The sequence below is a fragment of the Eumetopias jubatus genome, unplaced genomic scaffold, assembly GCF_037043125.1.
Source record: "Eumetopias jubatus isolate StellerSeaLion01/CBP00866 unplaced genomic scaffold, mEumJub1_p1.0 scaffold_15, whole genome shotgun sequence".
NCBI lineage: Eukaryota > Metazoa > Chordata > Mammalia > Carnivora > Otariidae > Eumetopias > Eumetopias jubatus.
This window is the reverse complement of record NW_028274821.1, coordinates 16630630-16646892: the sequence shown is the minus strand read 5'-3', so window position 1 is coordinate 16646892 and position 16263 is coordinate 16630630. Positions and strand designations below refer to the sequence as shown.

The 16263-nt window shown below is 42.8% G+C and overlaps 1 protein-coding gene across 1 annotated transcript in view; it reads right to left on the bottom strand.

Moving 5' to 3' along the window:
* Positions 1–16263, bottom strand: part of RORB (RAR related orphan receptor B) — a 106936-nt gene that overhangs the window by 12104 nt on the left and 78569 nt on the right. The window contains exons 7-10 of the mRNA XM_088018801.1: positions 11087–11208; positions 9473–9605; positions 5756–5863; positions 3913–4023 (exon numbers count right to left, since the gene is read on the bottom strand). Coding sequence (XP_087874927.1) covers positions 3913–4023; positions 5756–5863; positions 9473–9605; positions 11087–11208 — 474 coding nt within the window. The remainder of the gene's footprint in view (positions 1–3912; positions 4024–5755; positions 5864–9472; positions 9606–11086; positions 11209–16263) is intronic.

Genomic DNA, 16263 nt, shown 5'->3' with positions numbered 1-16263 from the left:
GAGGCTGGACATCTGTCTTTCCTCTCTTTTTTGAATATGGCACTAGGCCAGGGTGGCAAACGAGGTATTTGGAGCTGCAGAAGACCCTGAGTGTGGGTCTGCTACCAGGGCTGGAAGATTCGCTGCTAGGTAGACTAAGCCAAATGCCATGCTTCCAAACTCAGCACAATTTGATGGCCATAGTACGTTCTTTTCAGAAAAAGCCTCACAGTTCAGCTGATTTCTGATCCATAAACAACAGGCTTACCTTAAGTCTGGGGCAGTTATCTTCATGGATTGTTTAGGTTAAATATGCCATGTCTTAAGTATTTGCTTCTAGGAATTTACTGACTTAAACATAGACATACCTAACAAGGACAGTACACTTTGCAACACTTTCCTTGAGCAAGCAGGAACCAGAGTGGAACCGCTTCCCTCATCACAGTCCCATAGGCTTAGAACGAGTCTTCTATTTAACTATTTTCCATGAAAAGAGTCAAATGCAATGAGAAAATGGTGGGAGGAAAAGTATTTGGCATGCGGTTGCTATCAGAAATAACTATTTCTTGTCACTTCTCCCATTTATCTTTGTGCTTCCAGGCCTGGGAAATTTTGTAGGGTTCAAAACAAAACAAAAAACAAAAAAGGCTTAGAGGAACCTCTTCGACCTCAGCCGCAGCAACTTCTTCCTAGAAACATCACCAAAGGCACGGGAAGCCAGGGCAAAAATGAACCATTGGGATTTCATCAAGATAAAAAGCTTTTGCACAGCAAAAGAAACAGTCCACAAAACCAAAAGACAACCGACAGAATGGGAGAAAATATTTGCAAATGACATATCAGATAAAGGGCTAGTATCCAAAATCTATAAAGAACTTATCAAACTCAACACCCAAAGAACAAATAATCCAATCAAGAAATGGGCAGAAGACACGAACAGACATTTTTCCAAAGAAGACATCCAAATGGCCAACAGACACATGAAAAAGTGCTCCACATCACTCGGCATCAGGGAAATCCAAATCAAAACCTCAATGAGATACCACCTCACACCAGTCAGAATGGCTAAAATTAACAAGTCAGGGAATGACAGATGTTGGCGGGGATGTGGAGAAAGGGGAACTCTCCTACACTGTTGGTGGGAATGCAAGCTGGTGCAACCCTTCTGGAAAACAGTATGGAGGTTCCTCAAACAGTTGAAATTAGAGCTACCATTCGATCCAGCAATTGCACTACTGGGTATTTACCCCAAAGATACAAATGTAGGGACCCGAAGGGGTACGTGCACCCCAATGTTTATAGCAGCAATGTCCACAATAGCCAAACTGTGGAAAGAGCCAAGATGTCCATCGACAGATGAATGGATAAAGAAGAAGTGGTATATATACACAATGGAATATTATGCAGCCATCAAAAGGAATGAGATCTTGCCATTTGCAGCGACGTGGATAGAACTGGAGGGTGTTATGCTGAGTGAAATAAGTCAATCAGAGAAAGACATGTATCATATGACCTCGCTGATATGAGGAATTCTTAATCTCAGGAACAAACTGAGTGTTGCTGGAGTGGTCGGGGGGTGGGAGGGATGGGGTGGCTGGGTGATAGACATTGGGGAGGGTATGTGCTGCGGTGAGCGCTGTGGGTTGTGCAAGACTGTTGAATCGCAGATCTGTACTTCTGAAACAAATAACGCAACATACTTTAAGAAAAAAGAAAAAGAAGAAGACAGCAGGAGCGGAAGAATGAAGGGGAGTAAGTCAGAGGGGGAGACGAACCATGAGAGATGATGGACTCTGAAGGGCAGACTGAGGGTTCTAGAGGGGAGGAGGGTGGGGGAATGGGTTAGCCTGGTTATGGGTATTAAAGAGGGCACATTCTACATGGAGCACTGGGTGTTGTGGACAAACAATGAATCATGGAACACTACATCAAAAACTAATGATGTAATGTATGGTGATTAACATAACAATAAAAAAATTAAAAAAAAAAGGCTTAGAGGAACAACTTGATTGTAGACAGAGCCACAGAAGAAACTGTTAGTAATAGCATACCAAGTGATAATTTCCATTTTTGATAACGTGATAAATAAAAAACAGAAGGAAAATTTGAAAATCTTCGTAAAATTTAAAAATAAACTTACAATGAAGCCTCACTGATAAAGAGTGTAGAGGCTGAGGGGCCCCTGGGCGGCTCAGTTGGTTAAGCGTCCGACTCTTGATTTCAGCTCAGGTCATGATCTCAGAGTCTTGAGATCAAACCCCATGTCAGGCCCTGTGCCCAGCATGGAGCCTGCTTAAGATTCTCTCTCTCCCTCTGCTCCTCCCCTTACCCCCTGCTCACTCTCTCTCAAATAAAATAAAATTAAATTAAAATAAAAGTGTAGAGACTGGTATTATTGGTAGACACAGCTGCAATGACATGTCAATGTGTGCAATCACAGGTAAGATTAATTTCTTCCAGCCCCACTGAAAACTGTGTTAGGATATAAGAAGAGCTCTCTTCTCTAAGATGAATTTTATAGAAAAAATGAGTCTCTTGGCCATAAAAATTATTAGGAATGTGTTCCAACAGACAACTGTAAATGACACTGGTAATCCTTTCACCCACAATCTAACCAAGCAGACAGCTGAGTGACTCTTGAGTTCTCATTCTGGTTGAAGAAGGAGCCAAGTACTTATTAAGATTCTAGACATTTTCGAGCTGCCATATATATATATATATTTTTTTTTTTTTAAGATTTTATTTATTTATTTGACAGAGAGAGACACAGCGAGAGAGGGAACACAAGCAGGGGGAGTGGGAGAGGGAGAAGCAGGCTTCCCGCTGAGCAGGGAGCCTGATGTGGGACTCGATCCCAGGACCCTGGACCTGAGCCAAAGGCAGACGCTTAACGACTGAGCCACCCAGGCGCCCGAGCTGCCATATATTTTAAATAGCACTTCAATTGCTATGGTTCTATTTGATCTATAAACATCACACCTTACTTTCTTTGAAAATTTTGATATTTTATTACATTTCAGAGCTAGGCATGATCTTTATTCTTTTGTCTAAGATTTATTTATTTTAGAGAGAGAGAGAGAGCACGGGGCAGGGCGGGGCAGAGGGAGAGAATCGTAAGCAGACGCTGAGCTGAGCGCAGAGCCTGACATGGGGCTCAGTCTCAGGACCTGGAGATCATGACCTGAACCGAGATCAAGAGTCGGATGCTTACCCAACTGAGCCACCCAGGCTCCCCATGATCTTTAATGAAGTCCAAACCTATTACTTTATAGATGAGGAGACTAAAGCTCGGCGGGGGGGGGGGGGGGGGGGGGGGCGGTGGGCAAGCGTTTAAAGTCACAGAGATAAATGATGACAGATCCCCGGATGGGAATGTCAGCTGCTCTATCAGAGGGTCTTCCTTTGCAGTCTTTAGTTGGAGTCAGTTTTCCCTCTGCTGTCCTCACCTCTTTCAAAGCCCCCAATATTGCTAATTTTGGTGGGAAAGCCAACAAAAGAGGTATTTAAAGAGGAGAGGGTGTACATGTTACTTCCTTTTGTCCTCACACTGGATCTTTCATTTAAATCTATTTCTACTAAGTCTCACACCTTACTGGACATTTGTTTTTGATGTCCTTTATTCTTAAAATTGAAATAGGACTTTGCTATAACTCAGGCTGCCATCCATCCTCATTAATCTGTTAAGGAATACTTTTGCTTATCTGAATCTGGAGTGAAACTTACCACACACCCTTCTCTTGCTTGTGGGGCAAAATGGCTCATATTTTAATTAATTTAAGGCTACTTTCCTTTGAATTGTTCAAAAATAGCACAAGCTTGCTAAAGAAAATTTAAATTTCTCCTTAGTACATAGGCTTGGGTAGGTGTAATCCATGTTAAAGATAGAAAAACTTTTTTTTTTTTTTTTTAAGACAGGACCTCAGACTTCCTTACCTGGAGATATCAGAACAGCAGATGAGAATAAAGCAATCTCTTCTTCAGTCAGCTGCAAGGAACATAAATTCTTTGCAAAGTCAAATGCTTCATTCACCAGGTCATCAGAACCTATAAAAGAAGGCAAATTAAATGAGAATACTTGAATGGAATGGGGCAATAGTAAGAAAAGCCCCGTAATCCAAAGGGTATTCAGGGATTTAAACACTAGGCAAAAATATTTCCAAGTTCCTAATAATTACAGAATGAGGAAATTGGGCAACAATCTCGATCAAGTACTGAAAGTTAACATTACCAATGAGGGGCCAATGGGAATGGTGTGTGCCCACCCTAATATTCAACTGGGAATATATATACTAAATCTAATCTTGTAAGTTTGAAATTAGTTCCAACTAAAAAAAAATTAAATAAGTGATCTGGGGATCCTTCAGTAGAGAGAGAGCATTCAGAGAAAACTGAAAACATGGTGCATAAGGGGCTAAGGGCTATCAGTCTTAGTGGCCCTGGAACCTGGCAGCATAGAATGCCCAGAGGCCTCAAACTGAGATTTTTTTTTTTTTTTTTAAAGATTTTATTTATTTATTTGAGAGAGCGAGAATGAGAGAGAGAGAGAGCACATGAGGGGGAGGGTCAGAGGGAGAAGCAGACTCCCTGCTTAGCAGGGAGCCCGATGTGGGACTCGATCCCAGGACTCCAGGATCATGACCTGAGCCGAAGGCAGTCGCTTAACCAACTGAGCCACCCAGGCGCCCTCAAACTGAGATTTTCAAATCTTCTTATAGAACGAAGCGGAGGTAGCTTTCAAGTTGGTAACTTCCCTGAAAATCTTACGGAGGGGCAGGCATTCATTTATTTTTACCTTCTCCTGGATGCCTTGTAGGTCAGTTGCTTAGCAATGGTGAATTTTGGCAAAAGAATGCTTCATCCCTACACACTGATCCTCGGTAAATGTTTATTTTATGAGGCTGGAAATATACCCAAGTTGCTTGCCAAGGCTTTTCCTCCTTTCTTGAAAATCGAGCCTTGTAGACGACATGGATGTGTATCAACTGCAGGAGGGAAACAGTACCAGCCGGACGGACTTGCTTGTTGGCCGCTGTATCAACTGACAGCACAAAAGGTGAAAGGGCACTGGGCTTCTGTGGTGTCCGGGGCCAGGGATGGAGCAAATGGCACTGCCAGTCGTTAAACCTTTCCTGGCATTGGCCCATCTATGCTACCATTCTTATCTGCACCGTGTACTGATGCCTGGATGTGAATGATACCCAACACTTCCAAAGACTGACTCTGTGTGTGCCCACCCACAGGAATGGTCTGGGGGTCCTTTGGGGGCAGGCTGGCACCCACTCTCCCTGTGCTCCCAGAACTTCATCAATTAACAGGAAGAAAGTCACCGCCGTGGGTGAGAAGCAAGTGAAGGAGCTCTTCTTTTCATTAAATATCTTAACTAATGATTATACATTTACAGAAGACCCTTGAGAGATCACCCATGGACCACACCTGGTCTATGAGGCAGTGAGCTAGAAGGAAAATAAAAGCTGATCTTACAAAGAATAATCTAGAATGTATTCAGTTCTTTCAGAACTGGTCTTCATTGATTTCTGAATGAGGTGTGGTCAATCTCAACGGGGTCTGTGGTTCTCCCCTGCCTTTCATACTAGGATGCACAACTGTAAGATCTGAAGGGTTAGATAAAACACTAGAGGCTCACCTAGTCCAGCCCTTACCACATGAGATGCTAGTTCACATTCAAGAATCATAGCATTTCATTTACCAACTTCGATCTGAGTGGAGAAACTGATGGCAGCTAAGAAAATTGTGTCACCATCAAAGGTAAACTCACCTAAGGCCTTGAACATCTGCATTCCTCCATATTTTCCTTCAAACAGGACAGTGTTGTTTAATGGGTTGAAGGCACGGCACATTCTCACTAAAACCACTTCCAAGCAACCTATGAATAAAAAAATAAAATATGTATATACATGAGATAATAAAGAAGTTATTAGGTAAAGGCCACGAGACTTCAAAAAAGAAAAAAAAAACCTTGAAAACACACACACACGCAGACACACAGATGCACCCATTCAGAAATACCTCAAGATTCCTTCCCGAGTAAAAAATAAAGCTCTCTTCATGCTTGTGTGAGGAATTAAAGATAACATAGACTGTAAAGGTGGCTAAAATGGAGGGCAGCAACGACCTGTTTTTTGGGAAGCATACATATTTTTCTTTTTTTGACTAATATTAAAGGTAGTTACAACTCATGAATTCACAAGGAGCTCAGAAGCACGCAAGTCCAGCTTGTTCACTTTTGTAGAAGTTTTGCTATCGGCCACATGTGCTCCCTGCCTCGGTTTCTACCACAGTCCTTGCATATTTCAGCACAGGACGACTTTACATAGGGACTCCTTCAGGGTGTTTCTGGAGGGCACCACTGACCTCTGATGTCTTTGAAATGAAGTTTTCTTGGTCAAATGAGTTTTGGCAAAATGCTGAATATGATCTCACTTCGGAGAGTTATAATCAACATTCACAGGTCAAAGGCTTGGGGAAGCCTCAACATGAGGGAACTTGTTCAACCTTGATGCTAGCTAGCATTTCTCTGACTTCCCTGTTAGCACAGAGAGGGCAGGACCTTTGTCCGCAAACATACGTAGCTGTGGCTACTTTATTCACTATTATATCTCCAGGACCTAGAAAAGTTCCTGGCACCTAGTAGGTGCTTACTAAATATCTATTTTATTTTTATTATTTTTAAAAATGATTTATTTATTTGAGAGGAAGAGAGTGCGTGAGTGGGAGGAGAGGCAGAGGGAGAGAGAATCTCAAGGAGACTCCCTGCTGAGTGTGGAGCCCTACACGCTGCTCCATCTCATGACCCATGAGACCGTGACCTGAGCTGAAACCAAGAGTCAGAGACTTACCTGACTGAGCCACCCAGGCACCCCGAAATATTTACTGAATTAGTTTGCTGCCTTTGTTTTGCCCTCTGAACATTTACTGACGTTCCGAGGAACTACCATACAGGTGATTTGGCTACACCATGGTGTTTGCCAGGGTATCCGTGGTGCCTTTCTTATGTTGCCACTTAATATTTAGGTCTGTGTCTTATTTTCTTTGATCTGCTGATTTCTCTTTGCTTTCCCTCCTATGTCACCTAGCACAGGGGCTCCCATATAGAAGGAGATTTGTACATCTTAATTAAAACAGTGCTTTTCTGACAAAAACAATAACAGGTACCATTTATTGAGTATTTATAAGGTGGAAGGCACTTTCCTTGGCCCCTTACATTATTTTATTTGCTCCTCACAATACCATTTCATGTGAGTTTTAATTGCCCCCCCCCCTTTTTTATGGGTGAGTTACGGGAGGCTTAAGGAGGTTAAGTACCCTGCCCTTCATACTAGAGTCAACATTTTTTACAGCAGGCAGAGATGTCAGAAGAGTATATGGCACAGTGGTTCTCCAGTGGCAATCTATGGACTGGTTGTATCTGAGACTTAGAAATACAGTGACCTGGGTTCCCTTCTAGAAGATTCCGATCCATGGGCTTTGGATGATGCCTACGATTCAGAACAGTCAGTAAGCTCCTCCGATGCTGCCAATGCAATTGTAAGTTTGGAATCCATCATTTCTACTCCTTCATTTTATTTTGCAAATGAGGGAACTGCCATCTAGAGAGGTGAGCTCAAGGGCACGTATCAAATATGGCAGATTTTTTTTTTTTTTTTTCCCCAGAGAGAGTCACAAAAGTATCTTCCAGGGCACCTGGGTGGCTCAGATGGTTAAGCATCTGCCTTCGGCTCAGGTCATGATCCCAGGGTCCTGGGATCGAGTCCTGCATTGGGCTCCCTGCTCCTTGGGAGCCTGCTTCTCTCTCCCTCTCTCTCTCCCTCTGTCTCTCATGAATAAATAAATAAAATATTAAAAAAAAAGAATTTAAAAAAAAAGGATCTTTCATCCCACATGCTTTTCAAGAGCCTTACCACTCCCTCATCAAGAAGGAGGATCTAGGGGCGCCTGGGTGGCTCAGTTGGTTAAGCGACTGCCTTCGGCTCAGGTCACGGTCCTGGAGTCCCGGGATCGAGTCCCGCATCGGGCTCCCTGCCCAGCGGGGAGTCTGCTTCTCCCTCTGACCCTCTTTCCTCTTGTGCTATCTCTCATTCTCTCTCTCTCAAATAAATAAAATCTTTGGGAAAAAAAAGGGGGGGGAGGATCCACATCTCCTACCCTAGAGTCCAGGTGCGCCATCATGCTGCCTTGACTAATAGGGAGGCGTAGAAGTAACACAGCTAAGCCAGGAGAATGCTCTGCACTCTGGCCTTGTTCTCTTGGAGTGCTAGCTTTTGAAACCTAGCAAGCATGCTATGAGAGGCTGTGGAGAGGCTGACATACATGGATAGGAGCTGGGCTGCTGCCCAGACCCTTGGCTGAACTCGGGACTCAACCAGCACACACTGCCAGCCATGTGAGGGGATCCTGCTGTCCTCAGTCAAGTCACCTCAGTGATCCCCACGTGGAGCAAAAGACAAGCCATCGCTTGCTGAGCCCCACTCACAGTGTAGTTTTGGGAGCAAAGTCCGTGATGACTGTCGTTAGAACGAGGCTTCAGGGTCATTTGTACCCAGCAATAGATAACTGATAGACCAAGTTCATGTTCAAGTCAAGGTTTGTTTCATCTTTAATCATGTGGTAAAGCAGCACAGCAACTTCTAACTATTCTACCTGGCCCAAGTTCAAATGGCAGCTTTGCCACATACTGGCTTTGTGATACTGAATTCAGCCCTTCACTTCTCTGAATCTTCCAGTCCTCCCATAAGATGGAAACAATACCAATGTCCCCAGACTCCATGAGATGGCGTGAGTAAACATGAACATATATAAAGTATGTTATGACACACACAAGTCTATATACCATGGCCCAGGTCCATGAAGGTTAACAAACATTATGATGGTTCTTATTTTCTATTTTCAAAGGCGGGTGGGGGTCAAGAAAGAAAATTTGTTTCCTGTTTGGGTAATAGCATCTGCAAAGTCACTCACGCACAGACTTTCCTAAGTGACTGTGTGTGAGTCAGAGAGCATGTGTGAGAGAAGGGGAGGGGAAGATTAGCGCTCAGGGAGTTTCTCCGGGTATATACTGGCTGCAGGCTATCCTCATTAAAATGATGGGAAATGACCACAGAGGCAGCGTGCTGCTAGCCTGGATTCCCCCCCCCCCCCCCCCCCAGAAGGCAAGTAGCACGTTTTAGAGCCAGCTCAGCATTTCAGCCACCTTGACACGCTAATTACTTGCACTGCCTGTCAGGCTAGGTATCTGAACCTCCGCAATTAATAGCTCTACTTTCAATAAGCAAAATTGTATTTGACTTCAAAGGGGAACTGAATGAGTATCAGGGCATTTTTATTACCAAGAGTTTCCTCTGGGAGTTGGCTGACAGTGTGGGTGGTAAAAATGAACTACATATTGGAAGGACGATTTTCCAGAACGAACACTGAGTGAAGGGTTGACCACACCCCGGTCTCCAACAGGCCCCCCATGAATCCTCTGCTTGCTTACCTGACTTCAGAAGGAGAATTTGATCATTCTGACAGAGCTCCATGAAGCCCGTTATCCGCTTGGCGAACTCTACCACATACTGGATAGCGTGCGTGATCTGGATGGCGCATTGCTGCCACAGCGCTTCCCTGGACTTCAGGAGAGAAGACACAGAATGTACATGGAGCAAAGAACAACGTGCAGAGTCCATGAAATAGGGTTTCCCTACTGGTGCTTACCCAAGGCCGGAATGTACCCAGTTCCTTTAAAAGAGGTGGACAATATTTCCTAATGTACTCTTCAGACCTGTTCGAACCTTGATACACCACAATTGTCAAGGTACTGAGACTAAAACAAGGGAAGCATTGAAATAATATGTAAAGATAGAAGTTTATAGTTTCTTTGCTCTTTCCCTTCCTCTTCCCCTAAACAAACTCAAGCTCTTAGTCCATTTTTGGGAAAACAAACTCTCGCACTGAGGAGCAGTAATTTCGTTCCCAGGCTTTGATCCGGTCATGTTCGTGGGCACCTAAATGAACACTAAACTTGTAAGATTTTTACATTGTGTTCTTTTTCCAGAACTTACGGAGAGTGCTGTTTGGTATAAAAAGAATTGCACGGGGAAAGACCTCAAATCAAATCACTCTCTTAAGTAATTTAGAAGCTCTGAAATGTATTTTGATCCTTGCATTATTTTCCTTGGAACGGGAAACGTAAATCCAAGTGTATGGATTCTGCTTTTTATTGATCCTAACAATACCTGTGCTTTTGTCTCCTTATTTATATAAGACGGGTAAGATTTAATTGTTCCAGGGGAGAAAAATCAATGTTATAATCATACATTTATTCATTTACATATTTTTTTTAGATTTTATTTTTAAATAATCTCTAGACCCGACGTGGGACTCAAACTCACGATCCCGAGATCAAGATCACGATCCTGAGATCAAGCATGCTCTACTGAATGACCAAGCCAGGAGACCTGCATATGTTAAGATATAGACACATTTATGTATTTTATTTAAAATTTCATTTACTGGTAGATCTTGTAATTGTGGCTCTCAATCCCAAAGGATAGTAATGTGACTATATAACAATAGCAAATTCCTTCTCTCAAAAACTTCTCGAATGGATACAAAGTAATAATAATAATAATAGTAATAATAAATAATAATAATATGAGGTGAGTTATCCTGTTTTTCTTTGACGTTTAGGGCAAGAAAAAACATGTAGGATGCGTTATTGCATATCTTTGTAGTGTAAATTTGCAACTATTATTATTGCTACAATTTCTCAATTGTTTCTCTTCCTTGCCTGGCCCCTGGAAGCCATCATGAGAGGTCGTAAAGTCATCTGATGTGGGCACAGTCTCCCTGGTCCCTCAAATAGGGCAGTGTTTTTTAACTGGGGCAGTTTTGCCTCCCAGGGAACATTTGGCAGTATCTGGAGACATCTGATCGTCACAACTGTGTGACGGGATTGCTAGTGGCATCTGGTGGGTAGAGACCAGGGATGATGTGCGGGACAGTCCCTACACAAAGAATTATCCAACCCCAATGTCAGTAATGCTGAGGTTTGAGAAAGCCAGAAATAGAGAAATCCCAGGAAAAATGGTCTCCTATTTTCTCAGAGTACCTTGCTTTGATACGCTTTAATTTCTTCATAGGTGTGGGTCTGCCACGCCAGCTGGTGTAGCTCCTCCATGGTGTACTGACATGTCTCCAGATGGGACTTAATGATGTTCTGTGCAATTCGATCTGTGAGAAGGAATATCAGTTTGAGGGTTTATGAATAAATTCCCGCTCTGCGAAGAAACTAGCTGTTAATGTTTACTACAGGAATCCCTTTGGAGACACTCCGATTGTATTAATGTCTAACACTACTATCCACCTATGTATCTCCTAACTATTGTCTTTTTTTCAATTTTCAGGTTTTTCTTTTTTTAAGATTTTATTTATTTGAGACAGAGAGAGAGAGAGAGCAGCTCACAGTGGGGGGAAGGGCAGAGCGAGCAGCAGACTCCCCACTGAGCAGGGAGCCAGATGTGGGACTTGATCCCAGGACCCTGAGATCATGACCTGAGCTTAAGGCAGATGCTTAACTGACTGAGCCACCCAGGCGCCCCTCAATTTCCAGTCTTTTAATCAAAATTTGCTGCCTTTTTCTCCCCCTTTTGGTCACAAACCTGGGGCTTTACAAGTTGTAAAATGTACAAATAGTTATTTTTAAAATAAATACAAATGACTATATTTCCTGCTTCTTGGCCTAGGAGACCACTAACACTCTTGACATTTGTACTCCAAAGACTTTAAAATATTTTGAAAATCACTGGACTCCCATTGTTTATGTTAGAATGGGGGAATTTAAATATAACTCTATTGGCTTATATTTTTAAAGAGAGGATAAAACAATAATCTAAACAGATAAGTTCTCTACAGAGGAAAGAGAAGAGAGAAGGACAAGGTAGAAGCTAGGTGCTCTGATGTTATTTTTGTAGATTTGACTTTGGAACCATATAAATATCTTACATGATAAATAACGGGAGAGGGAACATAAATGAGACAGTATTGACTCATGAGGTGATAATTATTGAAGTTGGGTCACAGTGACCATTATATTCTCCTTTCTAATTTTTTATAAGATGAAATTTCTCTTTAAAAAGGTTAAAATGAGAAAATGATTACATTCATAAAACAGTAGGAACAAAATCAGTCTTTTGGGGCCGTTCATCTCAAATGAATTGTATTAGATATTGTATCTTAAATACTGAACATTCTGGGTTTGGAGGTATGGAAGTTGAACAATAGAACCAGACATAACAGATCTCCTTCAAAACCCGCAACGAGTCCCCTGAAGTTAGAGTAGGTAGGAGGTTCCCTCAAAATCCCCTCAGCCATTTGAACACGTGAATAGTGTGAGATCTTGGGAACCAAGGTACACAGGGATTCTGCACAGGTGGGATGAGAAGAAGGAAGATGACCAAACCTTTTTTCTGCCTAATAACTGTTCTTGGCTCATACAGAAATAGAATTTTTCTAGTGTTTCCGGTTATGCAATTTCAGATGCAATTTCTGTTCTAAATAGCCATATTTCATTCCTACAGGATAACACCCAAAGTGGTGCCGAGGTACCTTCTTTTTACCTCGCTAAACTTCTGGTATATGTGGCGTGAAATATATATATATATATATATTTTTTTTTTTTTAAGATTTTATTTATTTGACAGAGAGAGAGAGAGATAGCGAGAGCAGGAACACAAGCAGGAGGAATGGGAGAGGGAGAAGCAGGCCTCCCGCCGAGCAGGGAGCTCAATGTGGGGCTCGATCCCAGGACCCTGGGATCATGACCTGAGCCAAAGGCAGACGCTTAAGGACTGAGCCACCCAGGCGCCCCTGTGGCGTGAAGTATATTGAGGTTTGGTGCTGTAGAGAATAAAAACATGCAAGCTTGTGCCTCCAATGAGCTTGCCGAATAAAAAATCTTGTATAGCTCATTGCCTAGTACATTATAAACACTGAAGAAATGCTAGCCACAGTGATCACTCTATAGAATTTGTCATCAGGGAAGTAATGTGATGTCTCCAACGGACACAAAACAGGGATATTTAATTTTGCAACCAGTGCTACTGAAGGAAGATATTTCAATATTTATTAGAGTTTTTCAATCAGAACCATTAAGTGCTAGATGTAGAAGATGCTACAAAATGCTAAATTATGATTATAGTTACGCTCTATTGGATTCAGCATTGAGCTGAATTTCTAGACTCTCATTGCTTATCAAATTCTAAAATCCTTTCTTTAAAAAATCCTATATTCAAAATTTTATTGAATATCCTCCTATGTTGTAAAAAAAAAAAGGGCAGGAATTACTTTATACATCATATTAAAATAGATTGGTATGTCATGGTTCATCATTTTTCAATTTCACTTGGGCAGTCTAATTACTTAGAATCTAAAAAAAAGTATCTCTTCCTCAGTAAGTATATAATGAAAACATAAGATTTCTATGGCTTCCTAGTTTTTAAACCTTTATCTTCTTGGTATAGTCTGTTTTCATCTTCAAAGATATGCTGATTTGTCAGTAAGTTACAGGCTTTGGGGTTTACAAGCAATACTAGAAGTGCCACTCAAAACTGCATTATGAAAAACGCTTCATCTGTCCCTTTATGCCATCTCCTGGGAACTCCTGGCCAAGGTTCAAAAAATCTCTAGCCTTCTGCCACCAAAGCTTGGGGTCCTACAGGGCATAAGGAGAGGTGGGCATAATAAATACACAGACAGGTGAAGCAAAATTGGAAGTAAAATCCACACGCATGCTTTAGGACTCAGCTCAGAGGTCCACTCCCTGCGGAGTTTTCCCTGCTTCTCTGTGACCTCAGGTAGAAGGGTCGGCCACTGTTACACTCAGTCTACATCCGACTGAGCCCTTATTCCGCTCAGACTTGCATTGTGCTTATTTGTGGGGATCCGTTTGTTCCGTACCCTTCAAGGTTGTGTGTGTGCTTTTCAAGAACTGGACTGCAGAGCCAGCATAGTGCCTTCGTATACTCATTCAACAAAAGCTATTATATGCCAGGTTAAGGTAGAGATTTTTTTTGAAAAGGACATTGTCTTTTTTCAAAGGGTCTTACAGTCTCATATATCATATCAGATACCATATCATGACATACTAAATGCCCTTGAGTTATTGTGGGAGCCCCAAAGATGAATGTATCTAACTCAGTCTGGGGGAGGCAGAAAAATGACCATAGAGAAGGAGCCTGTTGGTCTGGGTCTGAGCAGGGGTTGTCACGTGGAGAAGAGAAAGGCACACCTCAGGTAGAGGGAATGATCTTACAAAGGCACACACGGACAGCTGTTAGGAGCTAGGTAATTTCTGCTCTTTATAAGCCCTACATTTTACAACCAATTTCCCTTTTACTGAGGGAAAGAGTGACTCTAGAGCCATTTTTATAGAGCCAGCAAATGGTGATTTGAAATCAGGTCTGTCCTTTCTGGCAAGAACTCTGTCGTGCTGGCAGCATAGAGTGCGTAGAGAAATGGAAGAAATGAGACCGGGGATGCAAACTGGCACCAGAGACCCAACAGCTGAGTGAGCCAGGCCGAGGAATATGGATTTTTTATCGTTAGGCAGCTGGTGGAAGCTGTGGAGCAGGAATGACCCAGTCGGGTTTTTGTTTTTCAAAGGTGACCTTAGCCAGGGCAAAGAAGATGAAGGGGCGTGAGGGAGTATGTGAGATTAATCAGGCTGTAGTGCGAAGGAGTCAAGCAAGATATGAGGCGGCTCTGGATTTAAGACAGTTCTGAAGTGGGGTGCCCAGGACCAGTGTGTGTGGCGGTGAGAGACGGAGAGCATTAAATATGGAAGGTGCTCAACCAATGTTGAGTTAGTAAAGGTAATACTGAAAATGTCCGTCCGTCCGTCCGTCCGTCCATCCACCCACCCACCCACCTATTCTATTTTCTGCTGTATTTCACAAAGGATTTTAGAAAGCTTATACTGTCCTGTGTTAGATGATCTTAAAGCCTAAGCACTCGCCAATGGCTTTGAGGTCAAGCATGGAACGCGCACTATTATTTCCCACACCCTTGTGGTAAGAAATAAAAGGTAAACCTCTGTTTGACATAAGAGTTATGAATATCAACGAGGGCGAAGCAGCTGCAGAGCGGCCCTTCTCCACATTCTCCCGCGAGTCTGCCATGCAAAGGCGAGCTGTGGGTCAATAAACCACAGGGTAAAGCTAGACTCAGGCCCCTGGGAGCAGTGCTTGAGGGCTCATTCTGTCCATTAGAAAGATGCACGGCCATCAGAGGAGATGGTCAGCCTGCACTGAGAGTCTGCGGTTGTGAAAAGGGAAGAAGGATTTAAGAAGGGACAAAGGGAGCAACAAAGAATGCCGTATGCCAAGTTCCTGCTAGGAGCCAAAGGAACTTTCAAGAGTCCTTGCCTGGAAAAATAGAAAAGGTAATAGTACACTCAGTCCTCTTCAGGGACCGACGGCATGAGAAGTCCAGACAAAGAGACTGAGGTAAAAGAGCAGAGGATATGGAATCTTTCTGGGCAATCGCACACCTTTCATCCGTTTCCCGGACTTGGATTGCGCTTGCTGGTCAGAGCCTAGTTTTCATCGGATTCTTTAGCCAGCTTCGGCTGCGGATGGCACACGTCCAAGCAGGAGCCCACCGCACTGTGCTGGGACGAGGGCTTCGACGGGACTATGGCCCAGATGGCTGACAAAGGGGAAGGTCTCCCGCCTTCAGGGGCAATGTCCATGAACCCTGCCCTGTTCTTCCTGAGAGCAGGGATGAGGCTAGAAGTTTCTTAAGTGGCTATAAAGACGGGGCTCCATTGTCTCAGGAGTTAAGACTCGGTATACGTTCAGTGAGACAGAGGTTTGTCCAATTCACTAAGAGTACAGGGGCTGCTTTGATAGCTAATAAAGCGATGTCAAGGAATGAGAAAAACAATCTTATATGCTCTGTCTAGTCGTTTCTTTTCAATCACGATAAGGTAAAATGCAAACACTGGTGCTGTGAAGAAAAACTGGGTGTGTAATTACAGGTTAATGTCAAGTCCATGAGCCTTATTTTCTATTTGTTAATTTCATGAGCAATGTCTTGCTCTCGCTTTCTCTCCACATCCCTCTCCTGATAAAATTGCTGTTTTGCTTTTGGACTTTGACCCTGATACTTTTCTTGAAGGAAGGCTTGTTGGAACATAAGACTTATAACCGACTAGCAAAGTTTGTAACTCCTCGTATTAAGTAACTTTAGGAGACAGAAACAACATCCAATCCAAGTATAAGAATAATC